We start from the raw sequence: 27,485 nt of genomic DNA, 5'->3' as shown, positions 1-27,485 counted from the left end.
CTTCAGGAGCTCTTGTAAGGCAAGCCTGGTGGTGACAAAATCTCTTAGCAATTGCTTGTCCATAAAGGATTTTCTTTCTCCTTCACTTATTAAGATTAGTTTGGCTGGATATGAAATTCTAGGTTGAAAGTTCTTTTCTTTAAGGATGTTGAATATTGGCCCCCACTCTCCTCTGGTTTGTAGGGTTTCTGCTGAGATCCGCTGTAAGTCTGATGGGCTTCTCTTTGTAGGTAACCCGACCTTTCTCTCTTGCTACCCTTAGCATTTTTTCCTTCATTTCAATCCTGGTGAATCTGACAATTATGTGCCTTGGCATTGCTCTTCTTGAGGAGTATCTTTGTGGTGTTCTCTGTATTTCCTGGACTTGAATGTTGGCCTGCCTTGCTAAGTTGGGGAAGTTCTCCTGGATATTATCCTGAAGAGTGTTTTCCTGCTTGGATTCATTCTGTCACATTCAGGTACACCTATCAAACATAGATTAGGAGTTTTCACATAATCCCATATTTCTTGGAGGCTTTGTTCATTTCTTTTCACTCTTTTTTCTCTATTCTTGCCTTCTCATTTTATTTCATTGAGTTGATCTTCAGTCTCTGATATCCCTTCTTCTGCTTAGTCGATTTGGCTATTGAAACTTGTGTATGCTTCGCAAAGTTCTCATGCTGTGTTTTTCAGCTCCATCAAGTCGTTTATATTCTTCTCTAAGCTGTTTATTCTAGTTAGCATCTCATCTAACCTTTTATCCAGGTTCTTAGTTTCTTTGCATTGGGTTAGCACATGTTCTTTTAGCTCTGAGAAGTTTGTTATTACCCATATTCTGAAGCCTGTTTCTGTCAATTCATCAGATTCATTCTCTATCCATCTTTGATCCCTAGCTGGTGAGGAGTTGTGATCTCTTGGAGGAGGAGAGGCATTCTGGCTTTTGGTGTTTTCATCCTTTTTGCACTGGTTTCTTCCCATCTTAGTGGTTTTATCTACCACTAAGTAGTTAAAACCACTGTGGTCTTTGTAGTTGGTGACTTTCGGATGGGGTCTCTGAGTGGACGTCCTTTTTGTTGATGTTGAAGCTATTTTTTTCTGCTTCTTAGTTTTCCTTCTAACAGGCCCCTCTGCTGCAGGACCGCTGAAGGTCCACTCCAAACCCCACTCGCCTGGGGATCGCCTGTGGGAAGCTGCAGAACAGCAAGGGTTGCTGCAGGTTTCTTCCTCTGCTATCCTCGTCCCAGAAGGGCACCCACCAGATGTCAGCCTGAGCTCTCCTTTATGAGGTGTCTCTTTGGGTATACGGGGGTCAGGGAGTTGCCTGAGGAGACAGTCTGTCCCTTATAGGAGCTCGAGTGTTGTGCTGGGAGCTCCACTATTACATGCAGAGCTGCTGGGCAGGTACCTTTAAGTCTGCTGTGGCTGAACTCATAACTGTCTCTTTTCCCAGGTGCTCTGTCCTAGGAAGGTTGGCTTTATTTATACGTTCCTGTTGTGCTGCTGCCTGTTTTCACAGCTGCCCTGCCCTGCACAGAGTAGTCTTGTCACAGTCTGCCAGCAGAGGTGTTGCTGAGCTGCCCCAGGCTCTGCCCGGCTGCTGTGTGAAGTGCCTGGGTAGTGGCAGACTGCCTCTGTAGTGGGGGACGCCCTTCCCCTGACTGAGCTTGGGTCCTGGGTCCACTGCACTTGCTGCGCAACTCTCCAGAGCGTTTCGGATTGCTTGTTTTGTGGGGGGGTGGTACCTGCTGAGCCACATTGCCTGGCTCCCTGTCTCAGCCCCCCCCCCCCCCCCCGTCAGTTGAATGGGCAGCTCTGTCTCCCAGGCATTCCAGGCACCAGTTGAAACAGCCGCCCAGACTCTTGTGAGTTTCTGTGCGCTGACATGGCACCAGCTGAAACCGCCATGCCAAAAACTTTTGGCCCAGGAATCTCCTGGTCTGTGGGCAGTGAAAATTTGTTTGGAAATGTGATGAGCACTCACCCTCTGCGCTGTTCTCACTGGGAACTGCACTCCAGAGCTGTTCCTATTCGGCCATCTTCGATCTCCCCCAAACTCTCTTCCACAAGTAGCAACAGAATGTTTTAATACATTTGGTTAAAATCTTGTTATGACGAGTCTGGTCCTTCTCCCCAGGAAATTAAGGCTTTTCCAGTTGGGTTATGAAGGACTGCCCTGGGATAACCATTTGGTATGAACAGGAGGCACTATTTGAGCTGTCTTAACATTTACCATCCTGAAAATGTCTAAAGGACATTTGTGTTCTACTCTACCCTTATTGAAGGAGTCCTCTGTGACCTTAATAAGGGGCTGGAGAATGTATCAGAGAAATTCCAGCTTTAGGAACATTAAGGCTTCTAGACCATATGAAGTAGACAGGATAATGGTCTTGAAGGGAAATGTGCAAAAGTTGTAGATACTTACTTGGTTACGCTATTTTTATTATCCCATCCTTAAAGGATCACGCGAAGACCACAGAAGAGCTAGCTTGCTTATAAGGTTTACAGGGCAGGTCTAAGAAGAATCCTAACAAATAGGATCAATAGGGTAGCACAGAAGAATGCTAAATCTCTAGGATGAGATGCGGAAAGAGGACACAGAAATGGTACCTACTGCAATTTGAAAGCAAGTGTCTCATTCTGTCTGGCAATCCCAGCGGTGACTTTGTTGGGCGAACTTAAAGTTTCAACTTCTGTCTGCCAGATTCTATCCCATGGAGAGAACTTCTATTTCTGGAGAAGTTATCAGAACTATGGTCCAAAGTATTTGTTCCTGCTAGTTATTATTACCACATGTAGAGAGACACAGACACGTAGGCATTCCTAATACAGAATGTAGACACAAGTCTTAGGCAGAAGGGCCTGGGACTGGGGGGAAGATACATAAAAAAGAGTCTCTCAGTCAGAACTCAGACAAAACATAGGAAAGTTAGTAACCTTTCTTTTTCATACCTAGCTGAGGTATAACAACTATTTTTAAGATCTTTTACTTCAGGTGTTGTGTTAGGTCAAAGCAGGAAACTGAATGAGGTGGGTGTGGGAGAAGCTGGGAAAACAAATTTCACCAGTCCCAGAAGTAGATGATGGGTTTGAGAACCCTGAGACCACTCAGGTAAGTCATGACTGTCCTGTTTTAATGCTGAGATCCCTTTATGAGAAAAAGTGAATGAGAGGTTAAGAGCTTATTTTAAGGAATATAATTCCACTTAAAAAACACAGAAAGAAAATTAATTATTAAAGGAGCTACATGTGCAAAAGAATCTTACCTATTGTGAAAAAAGAAAAAAAATGAAGGCACTATGGTCCAAGGAAAATAAAACAGTTGTTTGCTTTATTTTAAAACAGTAACTTCCTTATATGGGGACATTGTCCAATATTCAATACTGATACAAAAATATGTTTCTTAGGAAGTCAAAATATGTATCAGGTGAATTTTCTGAATTCTGTTAAAGAGAATTTTAAACCATATAAAACAGGTGAATGAGAGGTGAACATCAACATGTGTAACATAAGCCACAGTACAGATTTAAACAGAATAACCAAGCCATGTCATTACCCCAAATCATTTTTGTTAATATTTAGGAGAATGCACATATTTTCAAGAACTTAGAAGTGAATCTCTACTTCTACCTCCTTATACTCCAAGGAATTATAACTTTCTTATATTACTAGATTTAAATAATCCAAATATTTACTCCTGGTAGGATACTCTGGTATTAACTATAGCTGAGTGTATCAGAAATAGAAAAATCATGAAGATTTATAAAGCATTTAAAAAATAATCATTTATAGCCAAGTCCTTAAAAGCCCTAGATGAAAAAGGTAATTCTCTACTTTTAGTAACACCTATGGTTTATATTGCATAATATAATTAAAACAGCATTTGGACTGGTGATAATTTATACAAAATTCATTTGCCAAGTCAATTTTCTATTAATGTTTTGGCCAGTATTTATTAAAAAATTTTTAAACTCTATTATGACATTTCAAAATAGAGGTATTAATAACTTCTTAGCAAAGTCATCTTTATGATGCTATTTAGTAAACTGAAAGAAAATAAGATGATACATTCTGAATTTTTACTTAAGAAATTTTAATTCAATAATTTGATTCGTCACTACTGGAAAATTACAGCTTTCTTCTTCAGTACTGGATGGCAGTGAGGTGAAAGCAGCTTTCCTGGTTCTCAACTTCCCTTCAATGGGAAGCATTATGGAATTTCAGCAGTGAACATCATCTGGTTCCTATTCAAACCCCAACTCCAAGAAAATGTGAGAGAGAATCTAAAATATAAGTTCTGTTCAAGGCAAGAAGTTTCCAATCTCAAGTATTTCATGCCAACAACTTATGTTATACCAGCTGTTCCATCATTAAATGCTAAATGATCACTGAAAACAAACGAAGATGATAACAGTGCCCTCATTGCCATCATTCATTACTAATTTTACATAAACTGTTTATGTCCAAAAATATGCATATACAACATTTATACAGATAAATTAGTGTTAAGAATTTAAAATGTGCAGTAACATCCACAAATGTCCTTTTCGTGTGGTGAAATCTATACAATTGTTTTCAAAACTAGAAATCTCAACACCCTGGCCACACGTTAGAAACATGTCAAAACACACATATGTTGTGGAGAGCACCAAAGCTGACCATCTCACTAAAGCAAAACCAAACATACAGTGCTTTCATCATTGCTTAATCCTCTAATTAGCCTGAAAAGGAGACCACTGAATACCAAAGTCAGGTATTTACTAAATAGTGTCAACTTCTACTAGCAAACTTAGCCCTCACAAACCAACAAGGGAACCAGGATAGTCTTTTGCAGCTCATTGTCTATTAGGAGTCTGATACATTTTCAATTAAAGCCTTCATTTTTCCTGTTGACTTCAACATGTGTGGCCCAAACTAGAAACAAACAAAAAATATAAAGATATTTGTAACGAGAAACAGTAACAATATGCCCCCCCAATCATGGACCAAAGGGCTGGGTATGAAAAATAGTAAAATCTTTACAAATTGACAGGTTGTTATAAACACAGAACATATCAACAGAATGAAAGGTAAAGAAATAGCCAAACTGCTTCCTATAAATGAAAACTACAATAATCTTGGCAACACCCTCCCTTTGTTAAATTTTACTTCTCTGAATAAAGGGAGAAAGTACAAAGTTTCCTTTCCAATGTCTTAAAAGTTTCAAAGGTGCTAGAATTTCTGAGATACCTGCCTCTCTGGAATAGATAAGCACACACACCCCCATGGCAGTAATGTTAATAAAGGAAATGTATCAATTACTATGTGAGAGCTTCCATGAAGTGTACTCAGTTTCCACCTTTGACATGGTACACATCCTTCAAGGCCCACATCAAATCTCACCCTCTTCAGAAGACTTTCACAGGGTGCCCTGAGAGAAAATCACTTTACTTCGAATTTCTATATCACAAAACATACACTGTCCTAAGATACAACTGTTACTATACTGAATTTCACTTCACTATGCTTAAATTAAAAACCCTGTGTAGAAAAATGTAACATTGAAGATTACTTAGTAGTGAGCTCAGGGGTTAACTTTTGCTTTCTTATTTATGCTCTTCTACAAGTTTCAAATTTCCAAATAACTATGACTATTATTGTCATAGTTAAAAAAAAGAAGTGTAAATACTAAGCAAAGATATCATCCTTTTCCCAGCCAGTTGTGATCTACTTGTAAGGCAGGGACCAAATCTTTTATCACCTCCCTTTGCATCTGGATCTTACAGAGGACACAGTGAATGACTTGCAAAATGCAAGTGCTTAGCAATGGGGTGGATTTCTATGTGACAGGAAAGAAATCTGGGCAAATAACTTACCAACACTCTCTCTGAGGTGGCCTCTGATTCAGACTTTGGAACTCCTTTTTCAACTTCATCTTGACTATCACTTCGATACCGATAAGCAAACTTCTTTTTCAGGGCCTCTGCTATGAGAGCACCAGGGTCAGTAGCATCCACTGGCTTGGGCTTCACATCTTGCTCTGACCTTAGAGAAGTGAACACAAACCAAAGGGACAGGTCAATACACTGGCCACCCTCAGTGAAGTACTTTGTCAATCTTTTGCCTGACAGCGCCTCTCCAGCATCATAGCTACTCCATAGAGACCTGATAAATGCTGCTAGCAGAGAGAAGGAAGCCTAGATCTAATGCTCAACAAAAGCACACAGGAGTCCAATAAAGGGCCACGTAATGTATCTGCAGAACACGGACTCTGCTCTCCTTCAGGGCAATTAGGATTCCCTCTTCCATGCATGTCTAGTGACTACCTTAGTGGTCCATAGCATGCCTCTGTTGAATTAGTGAATGCTCATGAGAAACTGCAGTGAAGACTTTACATGAAAAGGCTATTTAAATGAAATGGGAAAACTAAAAACATCACCTGGGAACTTAGTTTATTTTGCTAATCTCTTTGCTACTGTGTATAGAAGCCACTGGGGCTCATCTTTTTTTTTTTAAACTAAAAATTTAATTATTCATGGTAGTCATGTTATAAACAAAATTTCTCAAGAAGTCTGGTATTTTGGTTTTACAAGACAAACAAATGGGGAAGAAAGAAAGAAGGTAAAGGTATCCTCACCTCTTGACTGATCGAAGTTTTACACTGTTCATGTCTTTAAGGATCTCTAGCATATTTGGCATTTCAGGTTTCTTTGGATTGTTCTTAATCAAAGTATTTCCAGCATTGGCTCTTTTCTCTCTTCGTTCTTTAATAAGATCAATAGCAGATATGCTTTGGTGGAGCCCCAGTGGAGGGGGAGGCAGGGGTGGTGGGGGAGGTGGAGGCGGAGGGGGTGGTGGTGTGGTACCAGATGTGGTACCACCTATGGAAACAAAGGAAAACAAACTTAATCCTACTGTTATTAAGCAAAGAAAATATCAGTTCTTAAAAGCAAAATTATGTTAGGATTTTTGTACCCCTAAAAACAATATCCTTAAAAGTCTCAGTTATGTAAGAAGAAAGACAGTTTCAGTTACTTCATGAGAAATGCCTGAATCTCAGTCACTGTATCATTTAATCCAAAACTATCCAGATGGAAAATTTCTATTTAACTTGACAGAAGTGTTTTTGTGACATCAAATTTTCAAGTTTGACTGTAGCACGGTTTGTAATCACTTTTGACAGAAATATAAAACAAATATAAAAAAGTACTGCAAAAACATCTCTTCAATACATAGTTTGACAATTTAGTACTATTGCTACGATTTGAGAAAACTGACAAATTTGTGACTCATTTTAAGTATATTTTCATGTAAATTATTATCATGAAAAGCCTCCACTGGGCCGGGTTCAGTGGCTCACACCTATAATCCCAGCACTTTGGAAGGCCAAGGCAGGCAGATCGCTTGAGCTCAGGAGTTCAAGACCAGCCTGAGCAACATAGTGAATGAAACCCTTTCTCTAAACCAAGAAGTAACTAAGAGTCATGAAAATTAAGTATCTAAAAATCCTCTTTCTGCATAACTGAAGGTTAGAAAGTTGTCTATTGGGTGAACTATTTTGATTGGGGAGGTGCTGACGTAAAAGATTTTTACTCAAAAGTTTCAGCTTACAAATAGAACTTCAAAATAAATTTATGGTAGCACTTTCTCAGTTGGCCAGAAGAGGGAGGTAAAGCAAAAGGAAAAATCAATTTAAGACAAGAAAAAGGACAGGAGGATTTTAGCAAGTTACATGCATAAGCACAGTCCAGCATCAACACCCAGAGTGCCTTCACCCCCGCCCACCTCTGCTGTGTCAGGTCATATAAGGTTTCCATGCTGGATTACGTTAAACTCCAGAAGTGTAAGCCAAGTGGCTCAGAGGCATGGTAATTGTCTTTATCCAACAAAGCTGGTTACTACTGAGTCTTGCCAGGCCTTAGGAACAACAATAGGAAAATAACCACTACTTGCCAATAGGTTAGTGGGCTAGGTTTTCAAGGCTACAGTTTCCTCCCCAATGTGAGAATGTCACACTAACAAACACAATGGTGTTAGACCAGAAGACTTGAATTCAGGTTCTACTCTGTGCAAAAGTAAGAGGAATGACTATTAAATAGTTGCTGTGTGTTAAAGGCATTTTATATACTTTCCACATTTATTCTCACAATAACTCAGTAACACAGGTACTATTATCCCCATTTTAGAGCAGGAAAGGGAGGTGAGATGTCAAGGGCTTGCCTCAAGACATGCAGGTAGTAAACGCCACTCAGTCCAACACGTACTGCACAGAAACCCAGGCTCCTTTCACTAAGCAGATGGCAACCCATGGCATTGACTCATGTATGATATGGTTGGTTCCATTATCCTAGACAACTAAGTTTCCCATTAGAAAAGAAAACATCCATGATGTAGCAATTCAACTGCATGAATTTCAGTGTTTTCCAAAAGATACTTCCTAGTCATCTTCTCTGACAGCACTAAGACTGTTCAAAACAAGCACCGTCTAAACTTGACTGGGTTCTGTGTTGGACAATGCAAAGGGGACTGACAAGTGGTTTTCTAACAACCCCAATAGCTGTTACTAATTAATTTAAAAGTGACATTCTCCTAACTTCTAGTTTGCAAGTTAAAACTAACAAATGTAGGACTTACAGACCTGCACTGAGATTTTGCTGCTCCTGCTGGGTCACAATTTTGGCGATCTGAGCTCTGAGAGTAGCAAGTTCATTTTCGAGAGCGCAAATCTTCTGCAGTGCTTCTTCGTTTGCCAGTGCTGGGGACTTCAGCTGAGGCCCTTCTTGAGACAAGTCTGGTAAGGAAATCTGTCTGCTTGGGGCCTTCTCAAAGAAAGGAAGGTCATCCTGAAGGGGTGGCCTTGATCTGACCTCTGTCCTGCAAGGAAGACATAAGGTTGGCTGTCACAGGCTTTGTAAGAGAACATGAAACACCATCTTCACCTGACAGTGTATCTGCGTAACACCCAAGAACCACTTTTCAGGCTGATCTTACATGAGGCCCTTCCCATAAGGACAAAAACAGCAAAACATTTGTCAGTCTTATGTAGCTACATAGCACAGCTGGGGTTCTTGCTGCCATCATTTTTCTTAGTCAATCTCTACATAATATGCACAAACCAATTCCATCAATAGGCATCACAGATTTTAGTAGACTTTTTGCTAATTTACATTTTCTTTTGATTTAAACTAAGAAGAAACTTTTTATGCTCTTCAAAGTGGTAAGCTAATTACTGGTTATATCTGACAACAAAATCAAATCAGTGATCCATCAGCCTTTCCCCAGGGTCCTGGCATCTACATATCAAGGTCAGTGTTTTCCATGTATGATAGAATACATCAAATTGCAAGACATATGATAACAGCGTGGACAAAATACAGCATCAAAAACTAAAAGGAGAAAAAGGAATCATTATCACTGAACCTATGAAGCAGCTATACAGATGGTCTCATTATTATTTAGGTATAAAAAATATTTATGTGTAGTGCCCGAGGTAGCTCCAAATGAAGTTGAGGGTTGAGAACCAAATTTGTATTTCTTTTCAATTGTCAATTTATATACTATCCATTTCCTCTTATTTTCTACAATGAAGTTTTCCCAGCCTGCATTCCCCTTTAAGCCCTTTTCTATCTTAAATTCGTTCCCTCCAGAAAACAATCCTAGTCTCAATTTTCCCTTATATCTGTACCCTTCAAAAATCTGAGGCCTCAAAAAACTCCTGCATACTGTCTTGATGCTACAGTCATTTAGAACCCCATAATACCAAAAGAACTCTCCACACAAGGACAGGAAGTAATTACATTTATAGTTCTCAGATCTAGACGAAACTATCTTAGGATCAATAAACCCAGGGCCCTAGTGCTGCATCATTTGGGAAAAGCCTCTTTTGTTTGAAAGTTACTGAAAGAGATGGGGAACTGACATTAAATATAACCTCTGGTGTCAGATATGAGGCTGGGGGCTTTTTTCTCTGTTACCACATTCAGTCTAAACACCATGGGGCAGACACTATTATTTTATTGCTGAGGATACGGGTTCAGTATCACATAGCTAGTGTGTGGAAGACTCAATACTGAAACAGATTTACCAAGTATTTTCATGCTATTAATGTTACAATTTTTCTATGAAAAATATATTAGTGTGATTTAACACTAATTCAAAAACTTAATATTTTTCAAAATATCCATAACCTGGGTATGGATACACTATAAGGAAGAAATCTGCTCATTTCTAGTCAAAGACTTTAGCCACATTAGTTTATCACTACTTTGTAACACTGAGAATAGTGAATGATTTCACCAGGATCGCCCTCTTCGGCATACTCAAGACCACATCGGAAAAGAATGAGGGAATGCCTTGACTTTGGTGTTTTAAAGATGAGAAAAGAGCCCACAGCTGAGTTCCTGCTCCTCACTCTCAATCAACATTAACACATTGTGCTCAAATGGTTTCGTAGTCACAGATTCCTTTGAAAATCTGATTTTTCCAGTTAATTGATCAGACACACTTCTCATAAAATTTGGCTCATACAGATTCAGGAATCATGGCCCTAAGGTGAAGAATCTCTGGTCCTGCTAAAGGCCTACGCTAAAAAGGCAAGCTAAAGCCAAAATCTAAGTAACCCTCACCCAGGGCATGGACCAGGTGCTAATTAAGGCTTGCTCCAGTGCACGGCATGCATTAGGACAGAAATCGCCAGTTGCTTACTCCAACAAGCACATTTCCTTTCTCTTTTGTAAAAATTATCACCAAAAAAGTAGTAGAAAGAAAGAAATCCTTATTTCAGGGCAGTAATGTGCCCAGCTAAAGGATGACATTTCCCAGTTTCCCTTTCAGTTTTATGTGGCCATGGGATTTCGTGTGGCTAACAAGATTGTAGGCAGAATATTGATGAGGTATCTAGGAGGCCACTTGAAGGAAGGTGACTCCATGGAAAAGTCCTCTCCATTTGAGCCCCAGTTCCCTTTCCTGATGCTGAGAGTCTTGAGTGCAAGGTGATGTTTTAGAGTCACACAGGGCCAGAAGCTAACCTGGATATGGAAGCCAATGCTACTGATGGCAGGGCCTAGCTGGGTCCCGATGATGCTGTAGGGCCACTATAAGCTCTAGTCCATCTAGCCTTGGATGTTACTGATTTGAGAGAGAAATAAACTATCTTGAGAGAAAAAGATAAACTTCCACTGTGTTTAAGGCACCATTCTTTTGGGCTTCTCTTTCAGCTTCTAACATAATTGTAACTCTTAGGACATTCAACAACATTAAATTCTACTTTAGTTTTCCTTTAAATTGATATTGGTGTTTTATTTTTGCTTGACAGCTGTGAAAATTCCAGTGGACCAGGATCACCAGGATTGCCCTCTTTGGCATACTCAAGACCGCATGGGAAAAGAATGAGGGAATGCCTTGACTTTGGTGTTTTAAAGATGAGAAAAGAGCCCACAACTGAGTTCCTTCTCCTCACTCTCAATCAACATTAACACATTGTGCTCAAATGGTTTTGTAGTCACAGATTCCTTTGAAAATCTGATTTTTCCAGGTAACTGATCAGAAACACTTCTCATAAAATGAGTGCAAGGTGATGTCTGAGTCACACAGAGTCTTGTATTTTGAATAGGGGAATCCTGGGATGATTAGGTTTTGGTATTATGCACTGAATTCTTCATATTTTTCTTCGTATTTAATTTTGTATGCCACACTAATTAAATTACCACACATAGAGGAAGCCTATACACTGCTTTTTGCCTGACACATTTTTGTTAAACAAAAAGATCTGCAGTATAGATATCCTTGTTCTAGGTTTGGCGCAGTGGCTCATGCCTGTAAAGCTAGCATTTTGGGATGCTGAAGCAGGAGGATCACTTGAGCCAAGGAGTTTGAGACTAGCCTGGGCGACATGGCGAAATCCCCTCTCTACAAAGAAATTCAAAAATTAGCCAGGCATGGAGGCTCGAGCCTATAGTCCCAGCTATTAGGGAGACTGAGATGGGAGGACTGATTGAGCCTGGGAGGTTAAGGCTGCAGTGAACTGTGATTGCATCACTGCACTCCAGCTTGGGCAACAGAGTGAGACCCTACCTCAGAACAATACAATACAAAATGTCCTTGCTCTTACCTAGCAACTATAATATCAACTTTTTAAATTTGGAATATTTGTGGGATAGGGAAATGTTTGGCTCACAAGACTTCAATTACTGTTTCCTTTCTTAGCCCCAACAAAGAGAAAAAACAGTTCATTAATTTTTTTTTTAAGTGCAGGAAGATTAGGCTGGGTACAGTGGCTTACATCTGTAATTCTAGCACTTTGGGAGGCTGAGGTGGAAGGATTGTTTGAGCCCAAGAGTTCAAGATCAGACTGAGTAACATGGCAAGACCTGATCTCTGCAAAAAATTTAAAAACTAGCCAGGTGTGGTGGCATGCACCTGTCGTCTCAGCTACTCAGGAGGCTGAGGCGAGAGGACATGATTGAGCCCAGGAGGTTGAGGCTACAGCAAGCTGTGTTTATGCTACTGCACTTCAGCTTGGGCAACAGAGTAAGACCTCATCTCGAAAAAGAAAAGGGGGGATTAAAGGCAGTACAGGAAGATTAAGCAAAGGTAAAAACTCCCATGAAGAACAGTACTAATGTTCTGATAAAATATATCAATATACTAAAAGATATGTTACAGAAGTTAGAAGTTATAGATTAGATGTATGTGCTCTAATCAACCTACAATAAAGAAAATACTTTTGCTTTACAGGCGTGAGTGTGGTGGCTCATGCCTGTAATCCCATCACTTTGGGAGGCCAAGGTGGGCGGATCACCTGAGGTTGGGCATTTAAGACAAGCCTGACCAACATGGAGAAACCCCATCTCTACTAAAAATACAAAATTAGCCAGGCATGGTGGCTCATGCCTGTAATCCCAGCTACTCGGGAGGCTGAGGCAGGAGAATCGCTTGAACCTGGGGGACGGAGGTTGCAGTGAGCCGAGACGGCACCACTGCACTCCAGCCTGGGCAACAAGAGTGAAACTCTGTGTCAAAAAAAAAGAGAAAATACTTCTTGTGGCCGGGCGTGGTAGCTCACGCCTGTAATCCAAGCACTTTGGAGGCCAAGGCGGGTAGATCACCTGAGGTGTGGAGTTCAAGACCAGCCTGACCAACATGGTGAAACCCCATCTTTAAAAAAAAAAAAGAAAATACTTCTTAAAAGTCATTAAACCTTTGGCCCTTAGTTGATGCAACTGGCTAAATTCTGATTTCTACTTCTCCTTCACAGGGTAGTGCAAATAATTTTGCTAAATAGTTCTATACAACAAATACATTAAGTTACAAGTAAATAAAAATCAGTCAATTTACTGAATGAAGGATTGAGAGGGTAGGGAGCAATTATATTTACATTAAATTACATTTAACATCATTTATATATGTGTGTGTGTGTGTGTGTGTGTGTGTGTATATATATATATATAAAATGGAGTCTTGCTCTGTCTCCCAGGCTGGAGTGCACTGGCGCAATCTTGGCTCACTACAACCTCCGCCTCCTGGGTTAAAGCAGTTCTTCTGCCTTAGCCTCCTGAGTAGCTGGGACTACAGGCGTGTGCCACCACACCTGGCTAATTTTTATATTTTTGGTAGAGACGGGGTTTCTCCATATTGGCCAGGCTGGTCTCGAACTCCTGACCTCGTAATCCACCCACTTTGGCCTCCCAAAGTGCTGGGATTGCAGGCATGAGCCACTGAGCCCAGCCTCATAATATATTCTTAATATGCATCATCATATATATTCTTGGTAATGTTTTGGGTTTAATAAAACTGAACAATAATAATTCTTTTTTAAACTACTTCTTTTTTTTTATTATTATACTTTAAGTTCTGGAGTACATGTGCATCTTGAAAGAACCAAAGGAAATGCAGGTAGGTAAGATAGTGGGAGTGATAAAACTCTAGTTTTAAAACCAGATCTAGGCAAAATGTAGCATTCTCAAATACACGTAGAAATAAAGTAGTAGGCTGGGCATGGTGGCTCACACCTGTAATCCCAGCACTTTGGGAGGCTGAGGCAGGCAGATCACGAGGTCAAGAGATCGAGACCATCCTGGCCAATGTGGTGAAATCCTGTCTCAACTCAAACTACAAAAATTATCTGGGCGTGGTGGCACACGCCTGTAGTCCCAGCTACTTGGGAAGCTGAGGCAGGAGAATTGCTTGAATCCGGGAGGCGGAGGTTGCAGTGAGCCAAGATCACGCCACTGCACGCCTGGCCTACCCAAAACATTTTTAAGCCCTATGAAACTATAAATGTTTATTTAGTAAACAAGTTTGATACTGTATGTGATACTCTACAGAAAAAGTGGAAACAATTAGAAATTAATATATTAATATAGAGTGAACAAATTAAATTTATATTTCAAAACTCCTTAGCTGCTCTACTACTTCAGAAGCAATCAAATGCGTGATGACAATGTCTATGATGTCGACTAAAGGCCTCAGAGATAATAATCGTTAATTTCATCATACAGTACAAATGTTATACTATATATTTATCCAAAGACTTGTAAACCAAAAATTATCTGAGACAGGTCTCAAACAATTTAGAAGTTTATTTTATCAAGGCTAAAGACGTTCACCTGGGAGACTGGTCTGTGCCTTTCTCCAAAGATGATTTTAAGGGCTTCAATATTTAAAAGGGAAAGGGTGAATATTAAAGAAAGAGGAAGAAATTTTTAAAACGTGAGGGTAGGTAAGAGACAAAAGGTTGGATTCGTTTAAGTCTCTGATCAGATGTTCACATGTGAGAGGGCGGTAGAGGAATAGTCACTTATACATTCCTCTAGCTCAGTGAATCTGTGTTTTTACATAAAATAAACACAAGGCAGAGGAAACAATCAGATATGTATTTGTCTCAGGTGAGCAGAGGGATAATGTTTGAGTTCTGTCCTTTTCCAGTACCTGTGAAGATAAGCTATCAATTTACATAGTCAGAGTCAAATTTAGCAGAAAGGTTTTAGGGTAAAGATCTTGGGGCCCACAAGGAATGTCCTAGTAGGCAAATTGTGAGAGAGGTATGTAGCTTTTTCATAACGTAGCTATCTTACTTAGGAATAAAATGGGAGGCAGGTTTGCCTGATGCAGTTCCCAGCTTGACTTTTCCCTTTGGTTTAGTGATGTGGGGGTCTCAAGATTTATTTTCCTTTCACAGACTATACATTCTCCTCAGAATATTACTATGAAAGAGAACACATTATCTTCGATGAGATTACAGTTATATAACAGTTATATTGATAACTGATAATCAAAGGATGTCAATGCTTCTGTTAATTAAAAAGGAAATAAAAAGGTGTACAGAAAAGAGAAAAAACAATGAGGCCTTACTGTGTGCATGCCACTGTGCTAATAGTTTTCTCATGTTATTTAAAATTCTCTTCTCAAAGTAGAATACTTCTATTTGTAGAAATATGCTGCCCTCGTTTTTTGTTCTCTTTCTTTTTTTTTTTTTAAAGATGGGGTTTCACCATGATGATCAGGCTGGTCTTGAACTCCTGACCTCAGGTGATCCACCCACCTCAGCTTCCCAAAGTGCTAGGATTACAGGCGTGAGCCACCACGCCCAGCCTTTTTTTTTTTTTTTTTTTTTTTTTTTAATACAGACAGGTCTTGCTCCATCACTGAGGCTGGAGTGCAATGGTGCAATCATGGTTCACTGCAGCCTTGACTTCCCAGGCTCAAGCAATTCTCCTACCTCAGCCTCTCAGGTAGCTAGGACAATAGGTGTGCACCACACCCAGCTAATTTTTGTATTTTCTGTACAGATGGAGTTTTGCCATGTTGCCCAGGCCGGTCTTGAACTCTTGGGGTCAAGCAACCCACCCACCTCGACCTCCCAAAGTGCTGGGATTATAAGCATGAGCCACTGCGCCCAGCCTGTACTTCTAGTTTATAAATGAAACACTGAAATTCAGTGTATTTGAAAAAAATCATTTGTATAATAACCAATTATGAAAGACTCAAATGTATCCTGTTTTCTCAGAGATATAATAGTATGACATTATAAATAACTGTTATAGAAATGTCATCAACATAAATTTCAAGGGAGAAATAAGAAATATATTGAGAAGCTTTAGCTTTCATACAAATATGAGAGTCAGTAAAACAAACTGCAACATATGAAGAGTCTTAAATAGAATTTGTTTCTATAGGGACATAAACAGTAAGTTATAAACACGGAAAGGTAGGTCTCACTGGGAGAAAATGGGTGATAAGGACTAACTTATCAAGGACTAACTTGCAGCCCCTACTTGGACAGAGCAGCATGCAGAGACCCACATGGTGAACTTCTGCTCCAAGAACTACTACTGCAGGAACATACCAGGAAAGCCAAAGAACCAACAGACACTTTGAAGGAGGTGGATTGCAGCTACAGGCTCCATGGAAAAGCTGAGGAACTCCAAAGACAAAGGACATAATTGCCTTGGAGCCCTGCCCACTGCCTGAGATGCTGGTGCAGTTGCAGAGAAGGGGAATACTTATAAACAATCTCGTGGTGGGAATGTAAATTAGTTCAGCCACTGTGGAAAGGAACGGGAAGATTTCTCAAATAACTTAGAACTATTATTCGACCCAGCAATCCCACTATTGGGTATATACCCAAAAGAACATAAATCATTCTACCAAAAGGACACAAGTACATGTTCATCACAGCACTATTCACAACAGCATGGACACAGAATCAATCTAAATGTCCATCAATGGTAGACTGGATAAAGAAAATGTGGTAGATAGACACCACGGAATACTACATAGCCACAAAAAACGAGATCATGTCCTTTGCAGCAACATGGATGGAACTGGAGGCCATTATCCTAAGCAAACTAACACAGGAACAGAAAACCAAATATTCTCAATTATAAGTGGGAGCTAAACATTGAGTACACATAGACAAAAAGAAGGGAACAACACACACCAGGGTCTACTTGAGAGTGGAGGGTGAGGATCAAAAAACTACCTATTGAGTCCTATGCTTATTACCTGGGTGATGAAATAATCTGTACACCAACCCCCATAACATGCAATTTACCCATGTAACAAACCTGCACATGTACCCCGAACCTAAAATAAAAGGTCTTTAAAATTAAATTTTTTAAAAAAATTGAGTTTGGAACACTTCCAATTTTGGATTTTCAAATCAGGGCTGCTCAACCAGTATGAAAAAATTAACTTGAAAAGAATGATGAATTTAAGGCTGGGCACGGTGGCTCACACCTGTAATCCCAGCACTTTGGGAGGATGAATTGGGCGGATCACTTGACCTCAGGAGTCTGGGACCAGCCTGGGCAAAATGGTGAAAACCCATCTCTACAAAAAAAAGCCAGGCATGGTGGCAAACACCTGTAGCCTCAGCTACTCAGGAGGTTGAGGTGAGAGGATCACTTGAGCCCAGGAGGCAAAGGCTACAGTGAGCTATGATCATGCCACTGTACTCCAGCCTGGGTGACAGAGCCAGATCCTTCTCAAAAAAAAAAAAAAAACACACACACACACACAAAATGGACTTAAATGTAAAATATAAAACTATAAACCTCCCAGGGAAAAAGGAGTCTCAGGATCTAGAGCTAGGTAAAGAGCTCTTAGATTTGACACCAAAAGCATGATCAATAAAAAGAAAATACTTTTAAGATTTCATCAAAATAAAAAACTTTTGCTCCGTGAAAGACCCGGTTAAATGTATGAAGGAGAAAATGTTTATAAACCATATATGTGACAAAGATTCATATCTAGAATACATAAAGAAATCTCAAAAATATCCAGTTAGAAAATGAGCAAAAGACATGATACGTTTTACCTGAAGGAATATACGGATGGCATTAAAAGATGTTTAACATCATTAGCTATTAAGAAAATAATGCAGAGAAACTGAATCAGCCATATACTGCCAGAGGAATGCAAAATAAACTCTAGAAAACAGTTTGTTGGAAGCAGGGCTAGCTTTAAATATATATATGAAGTTTAAAAGGATCAAACTCTTTCTTTTTTTTTTTTTTTGAGACGGAGTTTCGCTCTTGTTACCCAGGCTGGAGTGCAATGGCGCGATCTCGGCTCACCGCAACCTCCGCCTCCTGGGTTCAGGCAATTCTCCTGCCTCAGCCTCCTGAGTAGCTGGGATTACAGGCACGCGCCACCGTGCCCAGCTAATTTTTTTGTATTAATAGAGACGGGGTTTCACAATGTTGACCAGGATGGTCTCGATCTCTCGACCTCGTGATCCACCCGCCTCGGCCTCCCAAAGTGCTGGGATTACAAGGATCAAACTCTTAATACACACAACAATCTAGATGTATAGCCAGAAAATAATGCTGAGTTTACAAAGCCAGTCCCTCTCCCTTCGATAGCTCAGCTGGTAGAGCAGACGACTGTAGGTACACACCTGTGGCCATCTTTAGGTCGCTGGTTCAATTCTGGCTCAAAGGAGAGGCACCTTTGTTTAGCCAGGCGCTGTGGTTCATGCCTGTAATCCTAGCACTTATGGAGGCTGAGGCGGGCGTATCACCTGACATCAGGAGTTCGAGACAAGCCTGGCCAACATGGTGAAACCTCATCTCTACTAAAAATACAAAAATTAGCTGGGTGTGGTGGCAGATGCCTGTAATCCTAGCACTTTGGGAAGCCGAGGTGGGTGGATCACCTCCCAGCTACTCGGGAGGCTGAGGCAGGAGAATTGCTTGAACCTGGGATGCAGAGGTTGCAGTAAGCCCAGATCATGCCACTGCACTCCAGCCTGGGTGACAGAGAAAGTCTCTGTCTCCAAAAACAAAAAAAAATGCCAGTCTCAAAAGGTTACATATTGGCTGGGAATGGTGGCACAAGCCTGTAATCCCAACACTTTGGGAAGTCAAGGTGGGTGGATCACCTGAGGTCAGGAGTTCAAGACCAGCATGGCCAACATGTGACATCTTGTCTCCACTAAAAATACAAAAGTTAGCCGAGTATGGTGGCGCACGTAACCTCAGCTACTTGGGAGGCTGAGGCAGGAGAATCGCTTGAACCCAGGAAGTGGAGGTCAGTGAGCCAAGATCGTGTCACTGCACTCCAGCCTGGGCAACAGAGTGAGACTCTGTCTCCAAAAAAAAAAAAAAGGTTACATATTACATTATTATATGATTCAACTTATGTAACATTCTTTAAATGACAAAATAGTGAAAATAAACAGATTAGTAGTTGCTAGTCATTTGAAGGAGTTGGGGTTGTGGATGGAAGGAAAGTATGTGTGGCCATAACATGGCAACTGAATGATCTTTGTAGTATAGAAATGTCCTGTATCTTGACTTATCAACATCAATACCCTGCTGTGATACTGTACTACAGTTTTTTTTTTTTTTTGAGACCGAGTGTCACTCTGTCGACCAGGCTGGAGTGTAGTGGCGTGATCTCGGCTCACTGCAACTTCTGCCTCCTGGGTTCAAGCGATTCTCTGGCCTCAGCCTCCCGAGTAGCTGGGACTACAGGCGCTCGCCGCAACACCCAGCTAATTTTTTGTATTTTAGTAGAGACAGGGCTTCGCCATGTTGCCCAGGCTGGTCTCGAACTCCTGAGCTCAGGCAATCTGCCCGCCTCGGCCTCCCAAAATGCTGGAATTACAGGCATGAGCCACCGAGCCCGGCCAATACTGTACTATAGTTTTGCAGGATGTTATCATTCAAGGAGACTGAGTGAAAAATATAGGGAATTTTTCTGTATTGTTTCTTATAAATATACATGTGAAGAATCTACAATTATCTCAAAATAAAAAGTTTAAATAAAATAAATATCTTAAAAAAGACTCTTTACCTGCTAATCCTGATATCCCTGGTCTATATTCACCTACTGCTATGTCCTTATTTCTACTTGCCATTCAAATCAAATTCCTTCTTTACTCTTGGATAATTTGATTCTTATTTTATCCAGATAATACCACTCAAATGAAATTACGCTTGCTAGAGTCAATGATAATCTTCCAATTGAAAAACAAAATTGAAATTTGTTAGTTTTTTTAATGTACTCAGCCTCTAAGTATTTGACACTGATGGCTACTCCTCTTCTATTAAAAATTCTACCTCCTCTGCTTCCATAAGAATACCCTCTACCAAGTCTTTTCCTGCCTCTTAGCTGCTACTTGGGTGGAGGCTGGGAGGGTGATGGGGAAGGAGGCTTTTTCTTTCTTTTTAACTTCCAAATGCTGGCTTTACTCAGGGTACAAATGTTCTTCACATTCTATACATACTTGTTGGGCTCTCTCATATTCAGTCATTCTATCTAAATGATACAGAGTATAGACCTTCCTTACCAATATCTATTCATATAAACTGTTTCTAGATCAAGGTGAGTATCTCACAGAAAATTCAAACATAATATATTCTAGACTACCCTCTCTTATTCCCCCCAGCCAAAAAAATCTGTTTTCCTACATTCCTATAAATTACAGCCAGGAGCAGTGGGTCATGCCTGTAATCCCAGCACTCTTGAGAGGCCAAGGCTGGTGGATAACCTGGGGTTAAAAGTTCAAGACCAGCCTGGCCAATGTGGTGAAACCACATCTCTACTAAAAATACAGAAATCAGCTGGGCATCACGGTGGGCACCTGTAATCCCAGCTACTTGGGAGGCTGAGGCAGGAGAATCACTTGAACCCAGGAGGCGGAGGTTGCAGTTAGCCAAGTTCGTGCCACTGCACTCCAGCCTGGGTGACAGAGTGAGACTCCGTCTCAAAAAAAAAAAAAAAAAAAAATTGTTCTAGCAACCTTATAATTTTCCTAAGATGGAAATCTGAGAATTTAGGATAACTAGACTCTAACTATGTAGGCTCTTCCTTCCTTAACCTCTGTATCTGATAAGTTTCTATGCCATTTCAATTCTTCTGAGTCTCACGTGGCTTTGAAGGTCTTCTGCCAGTTTCTTAACTCAATTAAATTCTGATCATCTCCCAGTTGGTCTATCTCTTGGTCTGGCTCTTTTCCATTCTTCATACTGTTTACATGTTGATTTTACCAGTGCTCAAATTTCTTCCACAGCTCCACACTGCTTTCAGGTTCTATATTGCTTTCCACCAACATAAGCTTTTCTATGTTTCTTAGTGTAACACAAAAGACCTTTAAACCTCTACCTATTTCTCCTCCTCATCTCCTACAGCTTACCCTTCTCTTCTGCTCTCTAGTCTCATTAAGCCATCTGGCAGTTCCCTAATGTGCCACACTGTCTCCTGGTTTTACCTTTAAACAAGTTCTTTACTCTTCCAGGAATACAGCCTTCTATTTGCTTGACTCCCACTCAGTCTGCATCATGGAGCTCCAGCACTTCCTCCAGAGAAGTCTGGCTGAACACCTCTCATTCTGCAGTGACCATCTATAATTACTTTGCAGACTTTACAGTATCAATTGATTTCCTTCTTAATCTCCTTTTGACCCAAAACTTTTAGGAAACATTCTCCAATTACACGAATTCCCTACTATGATCCAGATTGATCCCTTTGCCCCAATGAGACCATTATAATTACTGTACTTATCTAAACTATTTATGATCATTCTTTCTAGTCTCTTATATTAGAATGTAAACTGCTGGAAGGCAAGGAATTCTATCCATGAGGTCTTAGGACATGATAACATGTCTCTAAAAACTTTATAAATACTAGCTGAGTCTTCAAAATGAACAGACCAGCCTAGACAACATGGTGAAAACTCATCTCTACAAAAAAAAATACAAAAATAGGCTGGGCATGGTGGCTTATGTCTGTAATCCCAGCACTTTGGGAGGCCAAGGCAGGTGGATCACCTGAGATCAGGAGTTTGAGACCAGCCTGGCTAACATGGCAAAACCCTGTCTCTACTAAAAATACAAAAATTAGCTGGGCATGGTGGCACGCACCTGTAGTCCCAGCTACTCAGGAAGCTGAGGCAGGAGAATTGCTTGGACCTGTGAAGCAGAAGTTGCAGTGAGCCGAGATCACACCACTGCACTGCAGCCTGGGTGACAGAGCAAGAAAAAAAAAAAATTAGCCAGGGTCGGTGGTGCATGCCTGTGATCCCAGCTACTAGGGAGGCTGAGGTGGGAGAAATACATGAGCCTGGGAGGTCAAGCCTTCAGTGAGGCAAAAATCACACTACTGCACTCCAGCCTGAAAAACAGAAAGAGACCCTAAAAAGGGAAATAAACAGAAGACTGTTCAAGGAAAAGAAGTGAGTTAGTTACTAGAGATAAAACTAGGCTATTAAAAGTACTACAAATACCATCATTCTTTAAAATAATAGATACTGCATCTCAGTTCTGATAGCCTTCCAAACTAACCTTAGTCTTGTTGAACACTCTCCTTCTTCCTTGGCTACCCATCCAACATCAGCAAAAGACGCCACTGCATCCTCTCCTGGGTGGCTGGGACTCCATTCTGTTGCATGGCTGGTAAGCTATAAGTTATAAATAGGGAAAGTTCTTCATCTGGCACCAAAATGTTAGAGCAAATTTTTTTACTCACCTAAAGGAAAATTGTCAGCTCTGGTGTTAAAAACACATGAGTGGTTTCTAACTCTTCCACTGAAGGTCTCTGATTGTTAGTTATAATCACATGGTTGCCTAATAGTATATGACAATCTCAGAACTATAATTTAACTTTATTCAGTTTTCATTTTATAAGTTGATTTTTTTAAAAAACTATTCATCCTAGAAAATTAAGAAAAATTTTAGAATCTAAGCATGAAAAAACATTTTCTAAAGAGATTTCAAAAGGCATGTGTAAGCAGAGGGGTATAAGAACAAGCAAAAGACCAATTTGGGCTAAATCCAGAAATATTTTAAAACAGCTATTAGATAGCTGTTTTGTTATAACGTTTTTATATATGTATATATTATATTGAAAATGTTTTTTTAAAATGCCTTAATCTCCTAATCTAAGTATTAAAAAACAAAAGAACAAACAACAGAATTCTCTACCTAAACTTAAACAGAAGGATGCAAACAAAGAATATTTTGAAATAGATACAAAAAAGAAGACAGCCAGGTGCAGTGGTTCCCACCTATCTCAGTACTTTGGGAGGCTGAGGGAGGCAGATCACTAGAAGTCAGGAGTTCCACATCAGCCTGGCCAACATGGTAAAACCCCATTTCTACTAAAAATACAAAAATCTTAGCCAGGCATGGTGGCACACACCTGTAATCTTAGCTACTCAGGAGGCTGAGGTGGGAGGATTGCTTGAACCTGGGAGGCGGAAGTTGCAGTGAGCCAAGATCGAACCACTGCACTCCAGCCTGAGTGACAGAGTGAGACTGCCTCAAAAAGAAAAAGAGAAAAAAACAGAGAAAAGACAAGCAGGATATACTGAAATTTAAATTGAAAAGGATGATGACTGAGTTAAATTTAGATTTTGTTACACATATAATAATGGCTGAGTCAAAAAGTCAATAAATAATTTTGTAAATAAAGTTATCAGATTAATATGATATTTTCTAAAAGTGCAAGTGAGGTTTAAATAAAAAAGAAAAACAATCGATTCATACTTTTTTTTTTTTTTTTTGACACAGAGTCTCACTCTATCGGCAGGCTGGAGTGTAATGGAGCAATCTCAGCTCACAGCAACCTCTGCCTCCCAGGTTCAAGTGATTCTACTGCCTCAGCCTCCCGAGTAGTTGGGATCACAGGCACACTCCACCACGCCCAGTTCATTTTTGTATTTTTAGTAGAGATGGGGTTTCACTATGTGGGCCAGGCTGGTCTCGATCTCTTGACCTTGTGATCTGCCCCCCCTTGGCCTCCCAAAGTGTTGGGATTACTTACAGGCATGAGCCACCGCTCCCAGCCTACACTTTTTAATAAAGGAAAAAATGAAAAGGCCAAAGAGATTTGGTCATTAATATGTTTATCAAAAAGGTTACCCTTGGGACTCAGGCACTGTTCAAACCTCCTCAATGTCATCATTGCCAAGTCAAACTTTTGGAAGATACACTTAAGTAATGCCTCTTCCTTAAACACAAAATATACCATGCAGATATGTAATACTAACATTGTTGACAGTTTAAAATATCTTTAAAGTAATATAATGAATAAAACTTTAAACATATCAGCTGTTGGTATTTGTACTCATTCTGGTATCATGATTATCTAATCAACTTAATAAACTAGCATTAAAAATAACATTTTAAGGGCCATGCGGGGTGGCTCACGTCTGTAATCTCAAGTACTTTGGGAGGCCGAGGTGGGCAGAATAACTTGAGGTCAGGAGTTCAAGATCAGCCTGGCCAACACGGTGAAACCCCATCTCTACTAAAAATACAAAAATTAGCCAGGCATGGTGGCAGGCACCTGTAATCCCAGCTACTAGGGAGGTTGAGGCACGAGAACTGCTTGAACCTGGGAGGCAGAGGTTGCAGTGAGCTGAGACTGTGCTAATGTACTCCAGCCTGGGCATTAGATTGAGACTCGGTTGCAAAAAAACAAAAAACAAACTAAAAAAAAATGACATGTTAACAATAAAGTACTGGCCAGGCGTGGTGGCTCACGCCTGTAACCCTAGCACTTTGGGAGGCCCAGGCGGGCGGATCACAAGGTCAAGAGATAGAGGCCATCCTGGCCAACATGGTGAAACCCTGTCTCTACTAAAAGTACAAAAAATTAGCCGGGTGTGGTGGTGCGTGCCTGTAGTCCTACCTACTCAGGAGGCTGAGGCAGGAGAATTGCTTGAAAACGGAAAACGGATTTTCTGTTGGGACCAGGTGCATCCCTTTACCCCGAAAAGGGATTGCACCCCTGCACTCCAGCCTGGTGATAGAGTGAGACTTTGTCTCAAAAAATAAAATAAAGTACTAACAACATCGAGTATCTAAAGCACCTTAAATTCAGCCAGATGTGGTGGCTCACGCCTGTAATCCCAGCACTTTGGGAGGACGAGATGGCAGATGCCTTGAGGCCAGGAGTTTGAGATCAGTCTGGGCAATATGGTGAAACCCCTGTCTCTACAAAAAATACAAATAATTAGCCAGGTGTGGTGGTGTGTGCCTGTAGTCACAGCTACTTGGGAAGCTGAGGTGGGAGAATCATTTGACCCCAGGAGGCAGAGGCTGCAGTGAGCCATAATCGCACCACCGTACTCCAACCTGGCCAACAGAGTGAGACTTTATCTCCAAAAAAAAAAAAAAAAGAGAGAGATTTTTAAATCTTTGAAAGAAAAATCCTGAGATAAGAAGAAAAACAAACAAAAAAAATAAAATCTTGCCCCTAACAAAAACAAACAAACCTAATAATGAAATTATGATTATAAAAAGCTTTTAAATGCTAATATGCATATAGTAGAAGTAATCTGTAGTCAGGAGAGGAAAAAGGTATAACCTTCAGTAAGTAAATTCTCAAAGTATAAGATCAAAAGGAAAATTTTTGTACCTCTTCCTATGTGGTTCAGAAACTTATCCTAACAGATATTCAGCAAATGGGTATCTCATACAACTTAATGTAACTGGGCATCATATCTGATCTCCAGAGTTGAGAAATCAGGTAATGTTCTGTTCCTGCCCATTACTGAAAACAGAATGGTATCCTGATATTCCCATAACACTGTAATAAGGAGATTCTAGTGGGTTATGTGGCATTCCTACAGCAGAAATGTTCCCAAGCCCTGTGAGGCTCCTAGCAGAGAGATGGTATTTAATTGGCTGTTTTGTACAAGTGTTAGAGAAATCCTAAGACCAAAATCTGAATGGTACCTTCCTAAGGTGCTAATTCATGAGATGATCAATCTGATCATGACTCTGTTTAGAAAATAAAAATTACGTTCTAATATAATGACAAGTTGGTAGAAAGTTAGGTATATTTAAGACAAAGACTTCTTACTTTCCCACAGAAGATACAAAGATAGCTGTTTTCTTTTAAAACATTTATAAAAGGAAACAAAGTGTAGGGAGTAGGGAAGGAAAAAAAGAAAAAACAAAAAAATGAAGTACTACTTTTCTTTTTGTTGTTGTTGGGACCAGGTTTCACTCTGTGTCACCCAGGTTGGAGTGCAGTGGCACCATCTCGGCTCACTGTGACCTCCCACATCCCAAGTTCAAGCCATTTGCCTGCATCAGCATCCAGAATAGCAGGGATTACAGGCGTGTGCCACCAAACCCGGCTCATTTTTTTTGTATTTTTGGTAGAGATGAGGGGTTTTGCCATGTTGCCCAGGTTGGTCTCAAATTCCAGGGCTCATGAGATCCACCTGCCTCAGCCTCCCAAATTGCTGGGATTACAGGCATGCGCCACCATGCCTGGTCATACTACTTTTCTAAGAATACATATTCAAAGAAATATAAGTTAACTCATTTTAAGGATATCTTAAATACAACTAAGGATTAAACACATTTCTCAATTTTATATCTATAAAATAATGCCTCCATAAAATAATATGTTAAACATAAAATGGTAGCTTTTGCACAAACTTTAAAAAACAAAATAACTAGATATAACAAACTATTCCATGGACTTAGTTTGGATCTTACTCAAGCATCAATTATGCAAATGATACCACGTCAATAATATGTGCTCAATGAGATGAAAATGTTAATGATATTGTCAGGAACCAATTCCAAAACTGGTAAGATGTACGTGATTTCTACTTGACATCCTGTCCCACAAAACAAAATAGTTTTGGCATTTAAGTCAAACTCATTCAAAAGACAAAATAAATCTGGAAAAAAATATTCTTTATAAAAGGCCACTTCAGGTGTTGGTGAGGGAAGCATTCACTGAGTGACACAGGCATGGAATGCAAAGGACAATTTCCAAGACAATGCACTTAGTAAAGTACAAGTCAAGGTGAAATCAGCCCTGGCAAGGACTGACAGTAAGAAATTCTTGGAAATGCGATTTAGACACCATGACATGCATAGATGACGGATGGGAAGTTTGAAAAAGAAAAGGACAACTTACTGAAGAGTCCCAGCAAGGTCCTGTCCTACTACAGCTATTGTTAGTGTAAAAAGAAAAAATAGTGAAGAAATAGAAATTTTTTTTTCAGAATCACATTTCATTCAGGGCAAAATTCAATAATAACACTGTATTTAATAAAGTGCACATTACTAAAATACAAATGTACAAAGGCAGAAAAGCTTAGAATAAAAATGTTAGAAGCACTAATTTTGTACTCTTGTGACTTCATAAAATAAACACAACAGTATTGGGAACTAGGATTCTCTGCAAAGGGCATAATAGTAAATACACTCATTCTATTTTACGACCACTTGTTTATAGCCAAATGCATAACATATACGGATTCTTTTTGTTTGTTGGTTTGTTTTTGAGACCAAGTCTTGTTTTGTCACCCAGGCCAGAGTGTAGTGGTGCAATCTTGGCTCACTGTAACCTCCAACTACCAGGGTCAAGCAATTCTCCTGCCTCAGCCTCCCGAGTAGCTAGGATTACAAGCATGTGCCATCACACAGAGCTAATTTTTGTATTAGCTTCACCATGTTGGCCAGGCTAGTCTTGAACTCCTGACCTCAGGTGATTCACCCAACTTGGCCTCCCAAAGTGCTAGGATTACAGGTGTGAGCCACCACGCCCTGCAG

At 40.1% G+C, this 27,485-nt stretch overlaps 1 protein-coding gene across 2 annotated transcripts in view; it reads right to left on the bottom strand.

Annotated features, from left to right (window-relative positions):
- Positions 1-3,279: 3,279 nt before the first annotated feature.
- The window catches only part of MTFR1 (mitochondrial fission regulator 1), a 64,427-nt gene continuing 40,221 nt past the window's right edge, over positions 3,280-27,485 (bottom strand). For both annotated transcript variants that reach the window (XM_012463705.2, XM_012463707.3), the window contains 5 exons: positions 22,245-22,360; positions 8,594-8,829; positions 6,593-6,836; positions 5,832-6,000; positions 3,280-4,890 (listed from right to left, as the gene is read on the bottom strand). In XM_012463705.2, the coding sequence (XP_012319128.2) occupies positions 4,822-4,890; positions 5,832-6,000; positions 6,593-6,836; positions 8,594-8,829; positions 22,245-22,360 (834 nt within the window). In that variant the 3' untranslated portion in view covers positions 3,280-4,821. The remainder of the gene's footprint in view (positions 4,891-5,831; positions 6,001-6,592; positions 6,837-8,593; positions 8,830-22,244; positions 22,361-27,485) is intronic.

The sequence above is a fragment of the Aotus nancymaae genome, unplaced genomic scaffold (assembly GCF_030222135.1).
Source record: "Aotus nancymaae isolate 86718 unplaced genomic scaffold, 86718_ANA_hifiasm-v0.15.2.pri h1tg000036l, whole genome shotgun sequence".
NCBI lineage: Eukaryota > Metazoa > Chordata > Mammalia > Primates > Aotidae > Aotus > Aotus nancymaae.
Note: the sequence above shows the minus strand (reverse complement) of the source record. Positions and strands in the feature narration are given on the sequence as shown.